Source organism: Cucurbita moschata, unplaced genomic scaffold (genome assembly GCF_002738365.1).
Source record: "Cucurbita moschata cultivar Rifu unplaced genomic scaffold, Cmos_1.0 Cmo_Scf00003, whole genome shotgun sequence".
Taxonomy (NCBI): domain Eukaryota; kingdom Viridiplantae; phylum Streptophyta; class Magnoliopsida; order Cucurbitales; family Cucurbitaceae; genus Cucurbita; species Cucurbita moschata.
In genome coordinates, this window is record NW_019268519.1 from 393723 (window position 1) to 412769 (window position 19047).

General features: G+C 38.8%; 4 protein-coding genes across 4 annotated transcripts in view; 1 reads left to right on the plus strand and 3 right to left on the minus strand.

Annotated features, from left to right (window-relative positions):
- LOC111436038 overlaps nt 1-15060 on the minus strand; it is a 19140-nt gene extending 4080 nt beyond the window's left edge. The window contains exons 1-2 of the mRNA XM_023073720.1: nt 15057-15060; nt 1434-1439 (exon numbers count right to left, since the gene is read on the minus strand). The gene's annotated coding sequence lies outside the window, so the exon portion shown is untranslated. The remainder of the gene's footprint in view (nt 1-1433; nt 1440-15056) is intronic.
- LOC111436022 (LRR receptor-like serine/threonine-protein kinase) lies at nt 1227-4910 on the plus strand. Its single transcript, XM_023073680.1, has 2 exons — nt 1227-4227; nt 4351-4910. Exons 1-2 carry the CDS (start codon nt 1383-1385, stop codon nt 4872-4874), a joined length of 3369 nt encoding a protein of 1122 aa, XP_022929448.1. The 5' UTR covers nt 1227-1382; the 3' UTR covers nt 4875-4910.
- Nucleotides 5226-9993, minus strand: LOC111436026 (cell division cycle protein 48 homolog). The gene is made up of 9 exons (XM_023073694.1): nt 9739-9993; nt 8996-9161; nt 8678-8906; nt 7821-8587; nt 7507-7728; nt 6869-6940; nt 6478-6759; nt 5991-6350; nt 5226-5769 (listed from the first exon to the last, which is right to left on the minus strand). Exons 1-9 carry the CDS (start codon nt 9804-9806, stop codon nt 5473-5475), a joined length of 2463 nt encoding a protein of 820 aa, XP_022929462.1. The 5' UTR covers nt 9807-9993; the 3' UTR covers nt 5226-5472.
- Nucleotides 15061-15127: 67 nt separating the features above from the next.
- Nucleotides 15128-17988, minus strand: LOC111432858. Its single transcript, XM_023069760.1, has 7 exons — nt 17352-17988; nt 17198-17284; nt 16902-17117; nt 16675-16839; nt 16542-16595; nt 16302-16448; nt 15128-15559 (listed from the first exon to the last, which is right to left on the minus strand). Exons 1-7 carry the CDS (start codon nt 17523-17525, stop codon nt 15182-15184), a joined length of 1221 nt encoding a protein of 406 aa, XP_022925528.1. The 5' UTR covers nt 17526-17988; the 3' UTR covers nt 15128-15181.
- Between the last annotated feature and the right edge of the window lie 1059 nt (nt 17989-19047).

The following is a 19047-nucleotide window of genomic DNA, read 5'->3' on the forward strand; positions in this document are numbered from 1 at the left end:
TTTTTTTTTTTTTTTTTTTTTTTTTTTTTTTTTTTTTTTTTTTTTTTTTTTTTACTTTCTATTATATATCATAAACATCCATGCCTTCCTTCTAGATCTGTTCATAAATCTTGGATTTGTTATTAATGTTTAGAATCTATTGAATATAAAAATTAAAATTCATAAATCTATTAAAATTTCTTTAAAATTCACCAACCTAATTTTTTAAAAATATACCTAGTAAAAAGATTCAATTTATGTCTCTTATATCAACTTTCACCTCGATTTTCAATTGTATCGTGACTTGGTTGAATGTTACAATTTTTATTGTCTATCAAATTTCTACTAATTTACCTTGTTAGATAAACACGACTCTCCACCCACAATAGTATGATATTGTCTCTTTGAGAGTAAGCTCTCATGGCTTCGCTTTGGGGTTCTCAAGAGGTCTCGCACGAACGTAGAGAATATTCTTTGATTATAAACTCACGATCATTCCTAACTCTGTCATTAAATAATTTTGTCAAGAACTAATAAATTTTAACAATAAAAAAGTCTAAATGTCGCTTCATTTTAAATTTACATGCAAATATATTTTTGAATAAAATGTTCAAACATAATAAAATCATTCACTTGATAAAATTTAAAACTTTAGTATAAAAATGACATAAATCCACAAATTTAGATGTAAAAATACAATTTCCACGCAAAAAAAAAAAAAAAAAAAACAATCAATTGCTGTAAGAAAAGAGATAATCTATAAAATAACTAAAAAAACAATACGCTGAAATAATTGCATTAAATCTTTATCGGAAAAACATCCCACAAAGAAAACAGCCTTACGAAGAATGAAAACGTGAAGAAGAAGAAGAGCAATATATATATATATATATATATAGAGATTTTTTGGGAACTAGAGCAGAAGGCTGTGAAATGAAGTTGGGGAATGATGGTTTAATGGCTGCCCTGAAAGCAATGCAGCTCATTTCTCCAGGTTAACAAAACCCCTACTTTTCTTTCAATTTCAACCCACTCACCAGAATCACTGCGTCTAAAAGCTTCTTGTAATTCGTGCCCTTCCTCTTTTTTTAAAGCTATAATTTGAACTAAAATACAGTTTTCCTTTTCCAACTTCCCCCCACCTCTCCTGGTTGTGAATAAAAAATTTCAAAGGAAACGCCAACCAAAAATGCCATCTCCCTCTGCAATGGACCATCATGGCCTAGCTGTTCTTCTTGGATCCCAGAATTTCCGGGCATTTTTTCTTTTCTTTATTATAGACTCCTAATTTAAACACGTCGTAGACCGCAAGACATGATTTGGCTTCTCTTGTTTTTGGCACTCCCTAGGCTCAAACCCTCTTTTTTTCTCTCTCCCTCCTTGGAGTTTGTAGTTTAGTTGTAATGCCTGTAAATTCATGGACCATCTCTTCATTTATCCTAATCCTATGCTTTTGTACTGTTTCCGCCATTAATGAACAGGGCCAAGCTCTGCTCTCTTGGAAGCTAAGTTTCAAGGGATCCAACAGGGTGCTAAGTAATTGGGACCCTAACAATGAAACTCCATGTGGGTGGTTTGGAATCACTTGCAACAAGAACAGACAAGTAGTGGAAGTAGTTCTGAGGAATGTGAACTTACCCGGTGAGCTTCCATGGAATTTCTCTTCGTTCTTGTCGTTGAACAAGCTCGTCTTGTCGGGAGCCAATCTCACCGGCTCTATTCCTAAACAGATCGGTGCTCTCAGCCAGTTGAGGACCTTGGAACTCAGTGACAATGGATTGACTGGAGAAATTCCTAGTGAAATATGCGCTTTGATGAATCTTGAACAGCTTTACCTTAATTCGAATGGTCTTGAAGGATCAATCCCTGCAGGGATCGGGAATCTCACGAACTTGAAGGAGCTGATTCTCTATGATAATCAATTGAGCGGTGAAATTCCGGTTAGTATAGGGAATTTGAGGCGGATTGAAGTGATTAGAGCTGGGGGGAACAAGAACTTACTTGGCTCTGTACCGGAAGAAATTGGTAACTGCAGCAATTTGGTGATTCTTGGGCTAGCTGAAACCAGCATCTCCGGCTTTCTTCCGGCCAGTCTTGGCTTTCTCAAGAAGCTTCAGACGTTGGCAATCTATACTACTCTTCTCTCCGGTCAGATTCCTGATGAACTTGGCGACTGCACTGAGCTTCAAAATCTCTATCTCTACCAGAACTCGCTCTCTGGTTCGATTCCGATCTCATTGGGAAGGTTACGGAATCTTCAAAGTCTGCTTCTATGGCAAAACAATTTGGTCGGCGTTATACCGCCGGAGTTAGGTAGGTGCGACCAGCTAACAGTCATCGACGTTTCGATTAATTCTCTGACGGGAAGAATTCCTTCAACATTTGAGAATTTAACAATGCTTGAAGAATTGCTGTTGAGTTCAAATCAATTAACAGGTGAGATTCCGAAGGAAATCGCGAAATGTTCGAGAATCACTCACATTGAGCTTGATTATAATCAGCTAACTGGTACGATTCCCTCTGAATTGGGGAATCTCGCCAATTTGACATTGCTGTTCTTGTGGCAAAACAAGCTCGAGGGAAGTATTCCATCCACCATTTCCAATTGTCGCAATCTCGAGGCCTTGGATCTATCACTGAATGCCTTGACTGGTTCAATTCCGACGGGAATATTTCAGTTGAAGAAGCTTTCCAAGCTGTTGCTCCTCTCCAATAATCTCTCCGGCGGGATCCCGCCGGTGATTGGTAACTGCTCGTCTCTATCTCGGTTCCGAGCGAATAACAACAAGCTCGCGGGGGAAATTCCGCCGGAGATTGGGAATTTGAAGAACTTGATTTTCTTGGACCTCGGAAACAATCGCCTCACTGGAGCGTTGCCTCCGGAGATTTCTGGATGCCGGAATTTGACATTCATTGATTTGCATTCTAATTCTTTAACGAAATTTCTTCCAGAAGAACTCAACCAGCTTTCTTTGCTCCAGTTCGTTGATCTTTCAAATAACCTAATCGAAGGGGCGCCGATTCCGAGTTTTGGATCTTTCAACTCGCTCACGAAACTCGTTCTCTCAAACAACCGCTTCTCGGGGCCTATTCCGACGGAAATCGGTTTCTGCTTGAAATTACAGTTACTGGATTTAAGTTGCAATCAACTCTCCGGGAACATTCCACCGAGCTTAGGCAAGATTCCTTCCCTCGAAATCGGTCTCAATCTGAGCTTAAACCAACTAACCGGCAAGATTCCGCTGGAGTTTGCAAATCTAGACATGCTCGGGTCATTGGACCTCTCTTACAATCAACTCTCAGGCGACCTCCACATTCTCGCAGAACTGCAAAATCTCGTGGTTCTCAATGTATCTCACAACAATTTCTCAGGACGCGTACCTGAGACGCCATTCTTCGCGCAGCTCCCTTTGAGCGTTCTCTCCGGGAACCCGGAGTTATGCTTCGCCGGCGAGAAGTGCTACGCCGATGGCCATGGCAGCGGCGCTCCCCACACGCTAGCGGCTCGAGTGGCCATGATTGTATTGCTGTGCACGGCATGCGTAATGCTACTAGCGGCAGTTTATATCGTTCTCAAAGATAGACATTCATGTCGGGGATACTTCAGTGGGTCCCGCGGCGAAGATTCAGACGACGCCTTTGACAGCGACTTGGAGCTTGGCTCTGGCTGGGAAGTGACACTATACCAGAAGCTCGATCTTCCGATCTCCGAGGTAATCAAATGCTTAACGCCGGCTAATGTCATCGGCCGCGGCAAGACCGGCGTCGTGTACAGAGCCTGCATCTCATCAGGTCTAACAATCGCTGTGAAGCGATTCCGATCATCGGAAGTGTTCTCAGCGGCGGCGTTTTCATCCGAAATCGCAACATTGGCGAGGATCCGACATCGGAACATCGTCCGATTGCTAGGGTGGGGGGCGAATCGGAGGACGAAATTGTTGTTCTACGACTACTTGCCGAATGGGAATTTGGGTGCGTTGCTACACGAGGGGAATGGGCGCGTGGGGCTGGACTGGGAGAGTAGATTTAAGATAGCGTTGGGTGTGGCGGAGGGATTGGCTTATTTGCACCACGACTGCGTGCCGGCAATATTGCACCGTGACGTGAAGGCTCACAATATTCTGTTGGGGGATTGCTACGAAGCGTGTTTGGCAGACTTTGGGCTCGCTCGGTTGGTTGAAGATGGTCCGAGCGGTTCGTCTTCAACGAACCCTCAGTTTGCTGGGTCTTACGGTTATTTTGCACCTGGTAAGGTCTTAATTAGTTACTATTATTGCATATTTTTCAAATACATAAAAGAAACAAAATGAACATCTATATATTAATTAGTTTCTTTAATATTATAATTTTTAAAAAATGATTCATACGCAGAATATGGATGCATGTTGAGGATCACAGATAAGAGTGACGTGTATAGCTATGGCGTCGTTTTGTTGGAGATAATAACGGGCAAAAAGCCTATAGACTCCTCATTCGCAGAAGGCCAACACGTGATTCAATGGGTGAGAGACCATTTAAAGAAGAAGAAGAATCCAATTTCAATACTAGATTCGAAACTTCAAGGACGACCCGACCCGATAATCCAAGAGATCTTGCAAGCATTAGGAATCTCTTTGCTTTGCACAAGTGACCGTGCTGAAGATCGACCGACAATGAAAGACGTGACGGCTCTTTTACGTGAGATCCGACAAGACCAGCTATCAACAACAGCAGATGCCGTTGACAAGCTACCACAAAAGAATAGCAACACGACAAACTTGGACACAAAGACATTGATTTTATCCTCATCTTCTATGGCGAATCATTTACCTTTTGCACTACCCGTTCAAGAGTCGTCACATTGCTCTTATGCTTCGTTGTCCTCGTTGGGTGAATATTTTTCACGCAACCAGTGATTTATAATTAGGGTTATTATTTATGCATTTGGGAAGGTAGGGTTATTATTTATGCATTTGGGAAGGAAGTTTAGGATTAAAATTAATGTGTCAAATGGGATAATTAGAAAGGGTAATGTAAAGGATTTAGATTTTATACCCCTTTTCTTTAATAATTATAATAAGAGAAAATATTACGTTACTTAAACATCATATTTTCATAAATATCCAAAGAAAATTTAAAATGTTTTTTTCTTTTCAATAATGAATACATTTTCTTTACTAAATTATATATATTAATAACGAGTTATTTAATCATTATATTTTCATAAAAGATGTGGAACGAAGGATGCAGCCCACCACGTGACGCACTGGGACCCACACAAGAAGTTCATCTTCTACAATTACATTTTTTTTAATTATATTTCCATAACTCACAAACTAAGAGAGAGTCTACTCTTTCAAACACACAAAGCTCAGCCTTTTTAAAAAGTATCTACGACACAACTCTCTTCACTAAACCACTACATTTACAGAGAAAACAACATAAATAAAAAGCACTAAAACGTTGTTTACAGAAGAAAATCCATACAAACCCCTGCACTGACTGGTTTTCACTTCAGCTGTAAAGATCATCATCATCTCCAGCAGCTACAGCGGAAGAAAATGGGTCAGCCGCTCCTGCAGTTACGTTGTCGGTTCGATCGGGGAACCGAAATTCCGATCCGATCCCACGAGATTGCTGTAGGGTCTGAGCAAACAGCTGGTACTTCCTGATGTCTGCATCGCTGACACTTCTACGAGCATACTTCATTGACTCCTCAAAATGTGCTGCCTTTATCTCTGAGACTTCGTCGATGTCGTCTTCCTCCATGGCTTCTGGGTTTTCTCTCATCTTTCTCTCCCTCTCAAGATCCTGATGATACCCATTCCGTGGTTAACATGATTCATCAAAACCACCATAGTTCTAGACAGAATTTGTTAACCTTAATTTTTTAATAAGTTCTCTCATAAAGGATGGTTCTTTCAATGGGCAAGAAACTCAAGTAAAAGATGCTCACTCAAGAGTCAAAAGTCGCTGCCCAATAGAACAAACTGTAAAAATATGTTTTTCAAAAGAACACGGTAAAGAAATACCTTTTCGATATTTTCTCTAATGGCATATTTGCAGGCACGCTGACATATTTCAGTGATATCAGCTCCACTAAAGCCATGGGTGTACCGTGAAAGAGCTGATAGATTGACATCTTTTGACACTGGCGACTTTCGGAGACATGCTTTGAAAATTTGAAGACGTGAAGATTCGTCCCGGAGCGGGATGTATATTAGTTGGTCCAGACGTCCCGGCCTGAGCAGCGCCGGGTCTATAATGTCTGGCCTGTTTGTCGCCCCAATTATAAACACGGTCTTCTTCGCAGTCATGCCATCCATTTCTGTAAGAAGTTGGTTCAAGACTCTATCTGCTGCACCACCAGCATCCCCAACAGAACTACCACGCTGCGAAAATCAAACCGATTTACGATTTTTTAAACGTATGTTTAACCTCAACAAAATCATACTTCCGACCTAAAACGAGTGATATTTGATTAAAAAAACATAATGAGTTTCCAAATATATTAAGTACCTGAGTTGCGATAGAATCGAGTTCATCGAAAAATAGTACACAAGGAGCCGACTGACGAGCCTTGTCAAATATCTCTCTCACATTTGCCTCACTTTCACCGAACCACATTGTCAGTAACTCAGGTCCTTTCACACTTATAAAGTTGGCCTGACATTCATTGGCAATTGCCTTAGCCAGCAGCGTCTTACCACAGCCCGGGGGCCCATAAAAGAGGACACCTTTAGATGGTGACATGCCAAATTTTTCAAACTTCTCAGGATGCTCCACTGGATATTGGACAGTCTGCCATAAAACAGCCACATATAGACGAGTTCAGAGGGGAAAAAGACGTGCAATCTGAGAAATTAGACACCGAAAATGCAAACTTCAAGAAGATAAACAGCGCACAGACCTCCTGCAGCTCTCTTTTAACATTTTCCAACCCACCGATATCATCCCACGAAACATTCGGAACCTCCACGACCTAATGGCGAGAATAGTCAGTTCAAAAGGAAGGCAACATTATATGTAATTTTTATTAGAACATCTGCTCAATCTCCAGCAAGATATACGAGCAGATACTACTGAATAAAAGACAGGCCAAATATATGTTTTAGTCCCTAATGTTTGGAAATTTTTTCAATTAATCCTTATTGTTTGAAAGATTCAATTTAGACCCTTCAAGTTCTAACATTTTTCAATTTAGTATCTCACTGTTGTTGGTGAAGGTTAAAATTGTCTGATGATAAACTTAGCATAAAATTTAGAGAACAAAGGTCATCAAGAGAAGAAAACTCAAAATTTATACTAATTTCTTAAAGTTTTGGGTGAAGAATTAGAAACTTTCCTCTCTAGATGACCTTTTTTCTCCTCTAATTTTCAATCATGCTAGGTAAGTTTGACCTCAGCTTATTTTAACATTTACCAAGAATGAGATGTTCAGTTGAAAAATATTAAAGACGAGGGACTAACTTGAAACTTTTTAAACAATATAGACTACATTGAAAAAATAGCAAAACATTAGAGACTAGAATGGAACTGGAGACTCACAGTTTCCCGCAACGCTGAAGGATTCGAAGACCCTAAAGCAGTTTGGAAATGTTCATTAGTTACAGCCATGGAATTCAAAACCTCAGCGTCAATTGTTTCATCTTCCAAGTCGATGACATCCATTTTCTCGCGAATACACTGGAGTGCTGCTTCAGTACAAAGAGCGGCGAGATCAGCACCGACATAACCATGAGTATCCCGTGCAACTCTTTCAAGATCCACCTGGAACAAACAGCTTTTTACGAAAAGGTTGAATATAGAAAATATGTTTACTGAAAAATAATGTGAGATGGCATTATTAGAACGAGTCTCACATCCTCGGCAAGTTTCATGTTCTTTGTATGGATCCTAAGGACTTCCAATCGTCCTACTTCATCAGGAACACCAATATCAATCTCTCGATCAAATCTTCCGAATCTCCTCAAAGCAGGGTCAATGCTGTTGGGTCTGTTCGTTGCTCCGATAACAATAACATGTGCTCGAGTTTTGAGGCCATCCATCAAGGTAAGAAGTTGGGATACGATACGCCTTTCCACTTCTCCATGTGTTTTCTCCCTCTTTGGAGCAATGGAATCAAGTTCATCAATAAATATAATTGAAGGGGCATTCTTTTCAGCTTCCTCAAACGCCTTCCTCAGATTGCTTTCACTCTCACCAGCTAACTTAGACATTATTTCTGGACCATTAATCAGAAAGAAAAATGCACCCGTCTCATTAGCAACAGCTCTGGCTATAAGAGTTTTTCCAGATCCAGGAGGCCCATATAGCAATATCCCTTTCGGAGGCTTTACGCCAATCGATTTGAAAAGTTGCGGATGTCTAAGTGGTAATTCCACTAATTCACGGATCTGAGCCATTTGCTTCCTAACTCCTCCAACATCATCATATCCGACTTCATTTAATCTCTCCTCATCCTCACGTTTGATGGGCTCTCCCTCACAGAAGATCTCGGTATCGGGTGCAACAACGCAGTATTCACCAGGGTCTGTCTCTATGACCTTGAACTCAACACTTCTCATTCCACCCCTGACTAAGAACAGGTCACCCTTCCTAACGGGTCGATATGCTTCCAAGAAATAAGCTAACAAAAACAGGATAATAAATCAGAATCAGATCCCAATCATATCGATAATTGATAATCAATGGAAAATAATAAAACAGAACCCCTCACGTTTCAAATATGCATCAAATAGGTTGCCAGTAACACCCTCGATTGTATCATCAACAGGGAGGATGTGAACCCGCTTTCCGTACTTCACATCTGGACACTGATGGACAGATACAACATCTCCAAGACGAACTCTGAGATTGGCTCGTACAATTTTATTCATTCTGATTTTTGGCTCTTCACATTGCTCATCGGAAAGAACAACGCACACTGTATCTCTCCGCTTCTTCCCCTGAATAATCATAAAAAGGATGCAAGTAAGGTTAATCAATATTCTCATAGGTAAACAGACTTGTTTGCGAAAACATGCATGAAAATCACCTTCAATAAAATAGTATCTCCTCTAAAGAACTGCAGCTTTTCCATGGTAACAGGATGCAAAGAAACCACAGAGTTATCATCATTGATAGCCTCATCAACAACTAAACGATTCGGAGACTTCTTGCGTTCCAAAATTGCAGTGGAAAAATCCCGTTTAGTGTTTTGCCTATTTTCACACAAAAAATTACTCAACTACTCGTCGTAGAAAAGAAAGATCGTCGCTGAAAAATGGATTTTCGTTTCGGGCTCAGAGGGCACGACCACAAAAACCCGCAATATCTAACTCAGAGTAATTCGAACTTTCTGTCGTTAAAACTGCTGTTAAAAGAAATTCCAACTTCATTCCTAAACTTCTCCCCAATCCGCAAATGATTTGTAAACTTGATTGATTGATCAGTAAAAATGGGTCAATTAAGTCAAAATTTACATAAAATTGTTGATTATATGATACATAAAACTTTCAAATTCAACAAAATTCCTGAATATTCATAAGCTTCATCTTCTCTGTTACCTAAATTCAATACAGTTTTTGCAGAAATCTTCTCCAACCAATCTATACCATAAGTTATAAAAAGAATTGTAGAGTAGCTAAAACTGCATGAACAATAGTTTCTGAACTACACATAGCTCCAACTCTTCCCTTCTCTTACTTCATCATATATCTAGATGTTTGAAACCAAGGGAAATTCATAGGTAATACTTCGCCTGAACAAGAACAATCACGATAATAAACAAAAACTTACTGGTCCGATGAAGAATGAGAGGATGCATGAGCCTTATCTGAAGCTGATGAACCTGTTGGGTCTGCCATTTATTTCGGCCTTTTGTTCTTGAAAACCACCAGGGTTTCTGCTACCTTTCAGACAATCGGTGCAAATGCAGAAGGAAGGAAGATGCGAAGAATTAAAAAAATAGACCGCACTGTTGTAGAGAAGATGGACAACCGAGATAGCCCGTTTCTATATAATGGCCGACTCCAATCAGTTCTCTCCACCCATACATGAAACTAATGGCGGGTCTGTTGGAAAGAGGGATAGTGAAAGAGATAAGAATAGATGAATGCTGCGATGCTTTATTATTGTCTACTGACTTGATGCATAGAGGCTTACACAATTCCAGTATTTATAGCTTATACACTGGACCAGAAATAGTAAATCATCGAAATCTAGAAAGAATTTAAATCTACTAACAATCTCCTAAAAATCTCATAGTTTGAATATTTGAATCATATCTTCATTTTGAATCATATCTTCATTTTGAATCATATCTCAACACTCCCCCTTGATTCAAAGTTGCAAATGCCAAGTAATCGTCTGAAGTAGCAAAACTTTTCTTTTGACAAAGCCTTGGTAAGTATGTCTGCTAGCTGTTCATCGGTGTTACAATATTCCAAGACAATTTCTTCGTCTGCAACAAGATCACGAATATAGTGATGTCGAAGTTCAATATGTTTTGTTCTACTGTGAAACGCTGGGTTCTTTGTCATAGAAATAGTTGCTTTATTATCACAAAATATCTTTGTTGTCCCTTTTTGCTCTTGTTGAAGGTCAGCTAACATTCTTCTTAGCCAAATGGCTTGACACGCTGCTGAAGTTGCTGCAACATATTCTGCTTCTGATGTTGACAGCGCCACTGTTGCTTGTTTCTTTGAGCTCCAAGTGATCGCTCCTGACCCTAAAGTGAAAACATTGGCTGAAATGCTTCGTCTATCATCTAATGATCCTGCCCAATCACTATCAGTGAATCCATATAGTTTGAAATTAGAGGATTTAGAATACCAAATTCCATACTCCATAGTTCCGGCAATGTAACGTAAGACTCTTTTTGCTGCTCCATAATGAACCTTTGAAGGATGTTGCATAAACTTAGAAATAATACCAACAGGAAATGCAATGTCGGGTCGTGTGTGAGTTAAGTAAATCAGTCCGCCAACCAAGCTCCTGAACCTTCTAGCATCTGTCATTTCTGCTCCATCATCATGTTGTAATTTCTCATTAATATTCATAGGTGTAGCTGCAGGCTTACAATTAAGCATACCAAATTTACTCATAATATCTTTGGCATATTTTCTTTGTGAAATAAAAATTCCATCTTCAACTTGATATACTTCAAGACCAAGAAAATAGTGCAATAGACCCATATCTGACATCTCAAATTCACTCATCATTTGAGACTTAAATTTATCCAAAAGAGAGTTAGAAGAGCTAGTGTAAATAATATCGTCAACATAGAGGCAAATAATGATGAAATCACTTTTACCTTCCTTCTTCACATATAAAGTAGGCTCATTCTCACTTCTCATGTAACCTTTCTTTTGAAAATACCCATCAATCTTGCTGTACCAAGCTCGAGGGGCCTGCTTTAATCCGTATAGTGCCTTTCTCAACTTGTATACCTTTGTTTCTTTGTCCTTCTTTATGAATCCTTCTGGTTGTGCTACATAAACCTCTTCTTGTAAATCTCCGTTAAGAAATGCTGACTTAACATCAAACTGATAAACTGGCCACCGCAATTCTGCTGCTAATGCTAGAATAGTTCTTACAGTTTCAAAACGAGCTACTGGAGAAAAAGTTTCTTCAAAATCTATACCTTGTTGTTGTGCATACCCTTTTGCTACAAGACGGGCCTTATGCTTTTGTATGCTTCCATCTGGTGCAAATTTTGTCTTGAACACCCATTTCAAATTGATTGCATTTTTTCCGTTTGGTAAGTCAACCATCTCCCATGTTCCATTTTTCTCAATGGACTGCATCTCTTCTACCATGGCTTTCTTCCACTCTTCTTTTTCAGCTGCTTCGTCATAACACATAGGATCTGAAACAGTAAGAGCAAATTGACATGATGCATATATGTCAGTTAAAGATTTATACTTCTTTGGAGGTGTCTCATCTGAAAGTTCTTCAAGAGAAGAATCACTGTTTAGTGATGCTGAAGATGATGAATTTGACACATTTTGTGTTGCAGTGGAGACACTAGGAGATGCACTGGAGTTGACCCTTGTTTCTTCATTTGGGGAAACTTCAACTGTAATCTTTTGCTGCTCCTGTTCTTTACTCCAATCCCAACTCACATTTTCATTAAATATTACATCCCTTCTAACTAAAATCTTTTCACTGATGGGGTTGTATAATTTATATGCCTTTGATTGAGTACAATAGCCAATGAAAATGCATTTTTCAGATTTTTCATCAAGCTTTTGACGAACTTGAGGATGTTTCAAAGCATAAGCAACACAACCAAAGATTCGTAAATGACTTACAGATGGTTTCCTTCTATGCCATGCTTCATAGGGAGTTCGATTCATAACCGCCTTTGTTGGTGAGATGTTTAATAGATAAACAGATGTTGCTACGGCTTCTGCCCAAAATTGGTCTGGAAGTCTCCTTGCTTGTAACATACTTCTTGCCATCTCCACAATAGTTCGATTTTTCCGTTCAGCGATTCCATTTTGTTCTGGAGTGTAGGGAGCTGTTAATTCCCTTTGGATGCCCTCTTCTTCACAGAACAGATTGAACTCTTTAGATATGAACTCGCCACCTCTGTCTGTTCGAAGAACTTTAATGTGACAGCCACTTTGGTTCTCTACCATAGCTTTAAACACCTGGAACTTCTGAAAAGTTTCTGACTTATGTTGTAGGAAGTAGACCCAGCTCATACGACTATAATCATCAATGAATAGTAAAAAATATATACTCCCACCCAAGGAATTCGTTTGCATTGGCCCACATAAATCAGCATGAATTAGTTCTAGACAGTGTGAAGCTCTTCTAGCTTTTCCAACCGGAAAGGACTTCCTAGTCTGCTTGCCATAAATGCATCCTTCACATAAATTAGTTGAGTCAATTCTTGGTAATCCGAAAACCATACCTTTATTCCTGAGTATTTTCAGGCCGTTCATATGAAGATGTCCATATCTGAGATGCCATAATGTTGAGTCATCTTTCGTGCTAGCCGCAAGAGCAAAATCCTCAATGTTAGAAATATCAAGTGGAAACATCTTATTTGAAGTCATGGCAATTTGAACTTTATGACCTGATTTTTTATGTGTAATGACACATGTGTTGTCATCAAATAGAACTGAATGTCCTCTAGTCATCAATTGTCCAACACTCAATAAGTTATACCCTAAATCAGGTACAAATTGAACATTATCTAATTGTTTTATCTTACCATGACTGGTTTCGACTTTCACCGTACCTTTTCCCTCAACTTGCATCTCTTTTGTGTTTCCAAGTTGCACCTTAATTTTTTGCGTCTCATCCAGCTCTTTGAATAAGGATTTGATGCCTGTCATATGGTTCGAGCATCCGCTATCAACAAACCATAAGTCACCTTTTCTTGGATTAGTATCCATGCACGCCATAAGCAGCTTTTCTTCTTCTTCTTCATTCTCTGCTGCAAAATTCATTCGTTGATTTTTATACCAACAATTAGATTTTGTGTGCCCATACCTTTTGCAATAGTAACATTGTATGACATTCCTTTGTTCATTGAATTGTCTCTGTCCATCACTTCTCCATCTACCCCTGTTATCACGACCACCATGGAAGCTGCGAAATCCTCCTCTTCCATGACTTCTATCTGCTAAATGACTATTTTCTCTTCCGTTGTTGGTTGTCTCCTTCACTTGTAGTGCCTTTTCTTCGTTCCTTTCTGATGCTCTGTTGATTCTTGCCTCATGAGCCTGAAGCGAGCCCATCAGTTCATCAACGGAGAGTATGGATAGATCCTTAGCTTCTTCTATGGCGGCCACCACATGGTCAAACTTTGGAGTCAAGCTTCTCAACACCTTTGCAACAATTGTTTCGTTTGAAATTTTCTCTCCATAGGTACGCATCTGACTGACTATTGCCATTGATCTTGACAAAAAATCAGCAATTGATTCGCCATTCGTCATGAGTAGAGTTTCAAAATCACGTCTTAGAGATTGCAATTTCACTGTCATGACCTTTGAGTCTCCTAGAAACTCCTTCTGTAGAATTGACCATGCCTGCTTTGATGTGGTTGCTGCTGCAATTCGTGAAAAAATAGTCTCATGAACTGCTTGCTGAATAATGAATAGAGCCTTGGCATCGTTTTTCTTGGTTTCTCTTAGTCTCTCCTTTTCTTCTATTGTGGGTTCTAATACATCAGCAAACCCGTGCTCCACCAAGTCCCATAGCTCCTGCGATCTGAGCAAGGTCTTCATCTTGATGCTCCACCACTCATATTTCTCACCATTAAAGATTGGTAACAACGGTGCAGAGGAAGAAAAACCAGCTACTGCCATTTTTGTTTTGTGAAAGAAAATAATCACTCGCCCTCGTGTCGAACGAACCTGGCTCTGATACCAAAATTGTTGGAAAGAGGGATAGTGAAAGAGATAAGAATAGATGAATGCTGCGATGCTTTATTATTGTCTACTGACTTGATGCATAGAGGCTTACACAATTCCAGTATTTATAGCTTATACACTGGACCAGAAATAGTAAATCATCGAAATCTAGAAAGAATTTAAATCTACTAACAATCTCCTAAAAATCTCATAGTTTGAATATTTGAATCATATCTTCATTTTGAATCATATCTTCATTTTGAATCATATCTCAACAGGGTCGCCATGGAAGCACCGTTATCGGTGATGTAGGCGCCATTTTTCAGTAGTAGGTGAAATCTAGAAGGTTTGGTTGATGAATTGCGATTTAAATACTGCTTGGATCCGCCATTGAATCTGGGCCTGGCCCAGCTCAAACCAGCCCAATTTCAGTGCTGAAGAACGACGAAAGCGCAGCTGCTACCGGCCGTAATTAGTTTAAGACAAAATAAAACTAAATGGATCAATATGCAAAGGAGGTTAGTAACCTGTGGCATGACTTGAAAGTGACTTTTATAGGCAATCAAATCGTGGATGCACCATCTTTTATGGGCCATTGCTTTTTTTCCTGATCCGTCCCCTAAAATTGTGTTTTCCTTTTCTTTTGTTGCTAAAGCAAACTGTATTATTGCATGCTTTTTCAGAACAGGCCACCACACAAAAATCAAGCTATTAGCACGGGATTTACGGGCGTCTCCTTTTTTCTAGCTGCGTTATAGTCGTTGTCGACCTATTTAATTGTCGTGGTGGTGTGTCTTTAGCCTACTTGTTAAGGCGGAGTTAAGCTTTTATGCTCCTCTTGATTGTAAGATTTGTCTTATATATTGTATGCATCATGGACAGTGTACATTTCTACCGGGACCTCCATAGTAAAAATAAGTGCCCCAAAGCTTGTTTTTGCCTTGTCTAATATCATAGCAATTTGGATGATCAGCCAAGAGACGAAGGTTCGAGACCGGAAGCAAACTGTTGTCCCAATCAATTATTTGCAGATTTCTGAAATAAGAAGCTTTTCCATATCCTTCTTCTGCAAAATGCCCACTTCCCATCTGTGTTGATGTGTGGAACCCTGTTGATCTTGTGTTTACTACTTCTCCTCCAAATTGGATCATGCTGGCATGGCTTCCCAAGTGACTGAACAAATATGCTGGCCAGTACCCTACTAACACACCCTGCCCAAACTCCAGCCACCAGTTTCCGTGCCTTGGATCCTGCATCGAGAATCCATCGGTCAAAACCCGAGAACGAGACTTGATAAGTGATAGTTCATAAACTTCGATATCTTCGAAGTTGCAGGTCTTTTATGAAATTAGTCGAGATGTGCGCAAATGATAAAGTAGACATGCCATTAGCCTCTTGATATGGAGCCTAAAATGATTACTTGACAAACAAAATCTTGAAAATAATTGAATCTTTTGACTGCATAAAAGCAAATAGGGGATCCCCAAGCATCTGTCTCTATTGTTAGTAAATCTTGTTATGCATCGTTGTCAATCTCACCGTTTTAAAACATGTCTATTAGAGAGAAGTTTTCACATCTTTACAAGGAATGTTTCGTTTTTCTCTCCAACTGATGTGTGTAGCTTTGATATCATTTGTAATAGTCTAAGTACACCTCTAGTACATATTATTCGTTTTGGTTTATTATCAGCTTCACGGTTTTAAAATACATCTACTAAAGAAATTTTTACACCATTATAAAAAATGTTTCGTTTCTCTCTCCAGGATGGTAATCAAATCATGACAAGGGTATAGAAAGAAATAGAGTCGTATCAATGGCAAGGGAGAAATTGTTGCTTATGAATGATTAAGGTTAAAAAGGGTTACTTTTTGTTGAAGCAAAGGTGAAAACTAGGTGTTCTATTCATTCAGCGACGGATCTCTCTCTCTTTCTACATACCATATTTTGTCCTTTTTTGGGTTGGATTTCATTGGATATTGAAGAACACTCACCTTCCAAATCATTAAACCCATATCAAATTGTCTGCCATTGTAATAAGATCTTGGAGATATTGCAGCTCCAATGGCAATCTTGTTATTAGTTTGGACAAAACCAGAGCACAGCAAGTTGTAGCAGCCTGTTTCTCGGTATGCATCTGTCTGAAAAACCACAAGTGACACACAGAAACAAGGTCAGAAAGAAGCCAGAAACTTGTTGAAGAATACTTCAAAACACAGTAAAATAAAACTCACCGTCCAGTAAGTGAAGAATCTAGGATAATTATCTCCATATAACTCAGGGCTAACCTGAATAAGTCATTTTTTCTCAACATGAACAGATGAAAATGAAAAGAACAAAATGCAAAGGAGTTAGAGAAAAACATGCCTGCCAACCAGCTTCAATGGTGTTTAGATCATTGTTGAATGATCCAGAAATAACCCAGATTTGAGACAAGCTGAACTCATACTCATCGCTCACATGGGGTGCCCAGACATTTATGTTTGCTTTTGCTCCATAGTATTGCTCTCCATTAACAAACACAACAGCATGCTGAAACATATTGAAAGTAAAATCATCTGAAAATTAAAGAAGAACAAGAGGAAAATATGAACCTCATGGCCACTGCCTGATGAGTCCCTTCTCACAGATTTTAATGGCTTTTTCCCAAATCTTTGGACAGAGCTTGCTCTTAAAATGTCTTGTTCTGTAGTTCTTCTAATAGGAATAGTTCCTTCAGGGCATGATTCACCACTCTGCCGCCATAGCTGGAAGCTCGCTGCAAGTGAATCGGCTGAGGAGTTGTAACCTTTTGGCCTATCTGGGGGATCCTGAAAATTGAAATGTAATTTGTGTTTCTCTCTGATTCTAATGTGTATGTTCCATTTTGTTTACAGTAAATTCAAGTTACCAGTGGCAGTTGCTGTTTGAGTTTATAATGATCAAAAGCAGGTTGAAGATGAGAAAGAACACAATCGATTAAATCTCCATCTGGGCTCTGAAAATGAACAAAAAAAACCCTTGAGAAACCAAAAGAAACAGAGGAAAAAGAAATGAAACCATGCCTGAATTATCTTGACGGAGGGTTTATTGATGTTCTTCAAGTGAGCTTCAACTCCGCTCAATTTCTGGAACTCTGCGGCGGTGGGTCTGAAATCCTCCGCCGCAATGGACGGTGCCAGCAGAACAGAGGAGGTCGAAACTATGAGAAACAGAGCAACAAAAGCCGCTAATAACATCGAGAGGAATGTTTTGAAGTGTCGTTTTGGTAGAGGAACACGTGTTTGTACGTATTGGGGTTGTCGTATTAGAGCAAAGAAGAAAAGAAAAGGTTTACAGAGCTTCTAAACACTCGGCTTCTTCCTTATTTGCTTCCAATTCTCTGCACGTCCTTACAAAACAGAACGAACCATTCTCCTCAGAAACAAAAACGCACATGAATTTCTTAACCCAACACCCCATTTTCTTCAAGAAAAGCTTCTTAGCTTCGTTAATGGCGGACCCAGATGGCTGGGGAGCGAAGAAGAAATGGGCATTCGAAGATGGATGTAATGGACGAGACAAACATGGCCTGAATCTTTTTCTAATGTTCTATTATTTCACCTGCAAGAACTGGTTCCTCTGTGATACAGTTGGTTGCAGTACACTTTGTTTTTCCTTTTTTTTATCTGAAAGCACCACAAATTTCTTTCTCCTCCCGACCATACACACATTTTCCAATTAATCAACTCATCCCACTCAAATTCTGCCTTTTATGGTAACTATATAATAAATTTCTCAATTGAGTTTATTTATTCAGTTGGAATATTTTATTTTAGTATATATTTTCATATCTATATTTTTCAAATATGCTAAATTAAATTTTTTTTTAAAAAAAAAACATAGGTCTCAAAAATACCTTTTAAAAATTATTCTTTTAAACTTAAAAATAAAAAATAAAAAATCATTTAAAGGGGGAACTAGTAAAGAATAGACCACTAACTAGATGTCCGAGAGAACAATAGAAAGGAGGAATAGATTATCTAATTAGTTAGAAAAAGGTCGAGTCGAAGAAGAGGTGAAATCCAAAGAATCACCCCTTCCCAAGGTACAGGAACGGTTTCATGATATGGAGGATATGGATTGCAATAAGGCCGGAGGTTTCTGCCCGAGACGATTAGCTAGTTTGTCAAATAAAGGCTATAAACTCCTGTTTTGGCTAATTCAATGTAATCATATAAACGAAATTCCATATAGATTAGACAGATAAACTTCACCCTTAGCTGCTTTCAAAAAAAAAAAATTTTGAAAAAAACTTTTTTCATCAATATCAGGTTTCAAAATATTTTTTTAACCTAATACTTGTGGTAAAGGTGTTTTTATTTTTATTTTAAATGAAATGTTTTATTTAATTAAATGGTAATTTTAAAGCTTAATCTAATTAAATTGGAAAATCAAATGCTTTTAGAAAACAAAATGAAAGTTAAATATAAAAACTGATTCGGGCCCATTAATATTTGAGTTATGGGCCGATATTGTGGACTCGATTATTATAGACCGATTTTGGCAGCGACAAAAAAAATTATGGTACATAGGTGGTCAGAAGCTTATTTAGCTTTATTTTACACAAAATTAAAATTCGTACATAAAATTAAAATTACCTCTCACCTGCAACGCATACAATACATTAATGTTACAAAAAAAAAAAAAAAAAAAAAAAAAAACAGCACATTAGTACCATACTTTTTTTTTGGTCGTGGTTAAAAAATGTATACTCGAGCG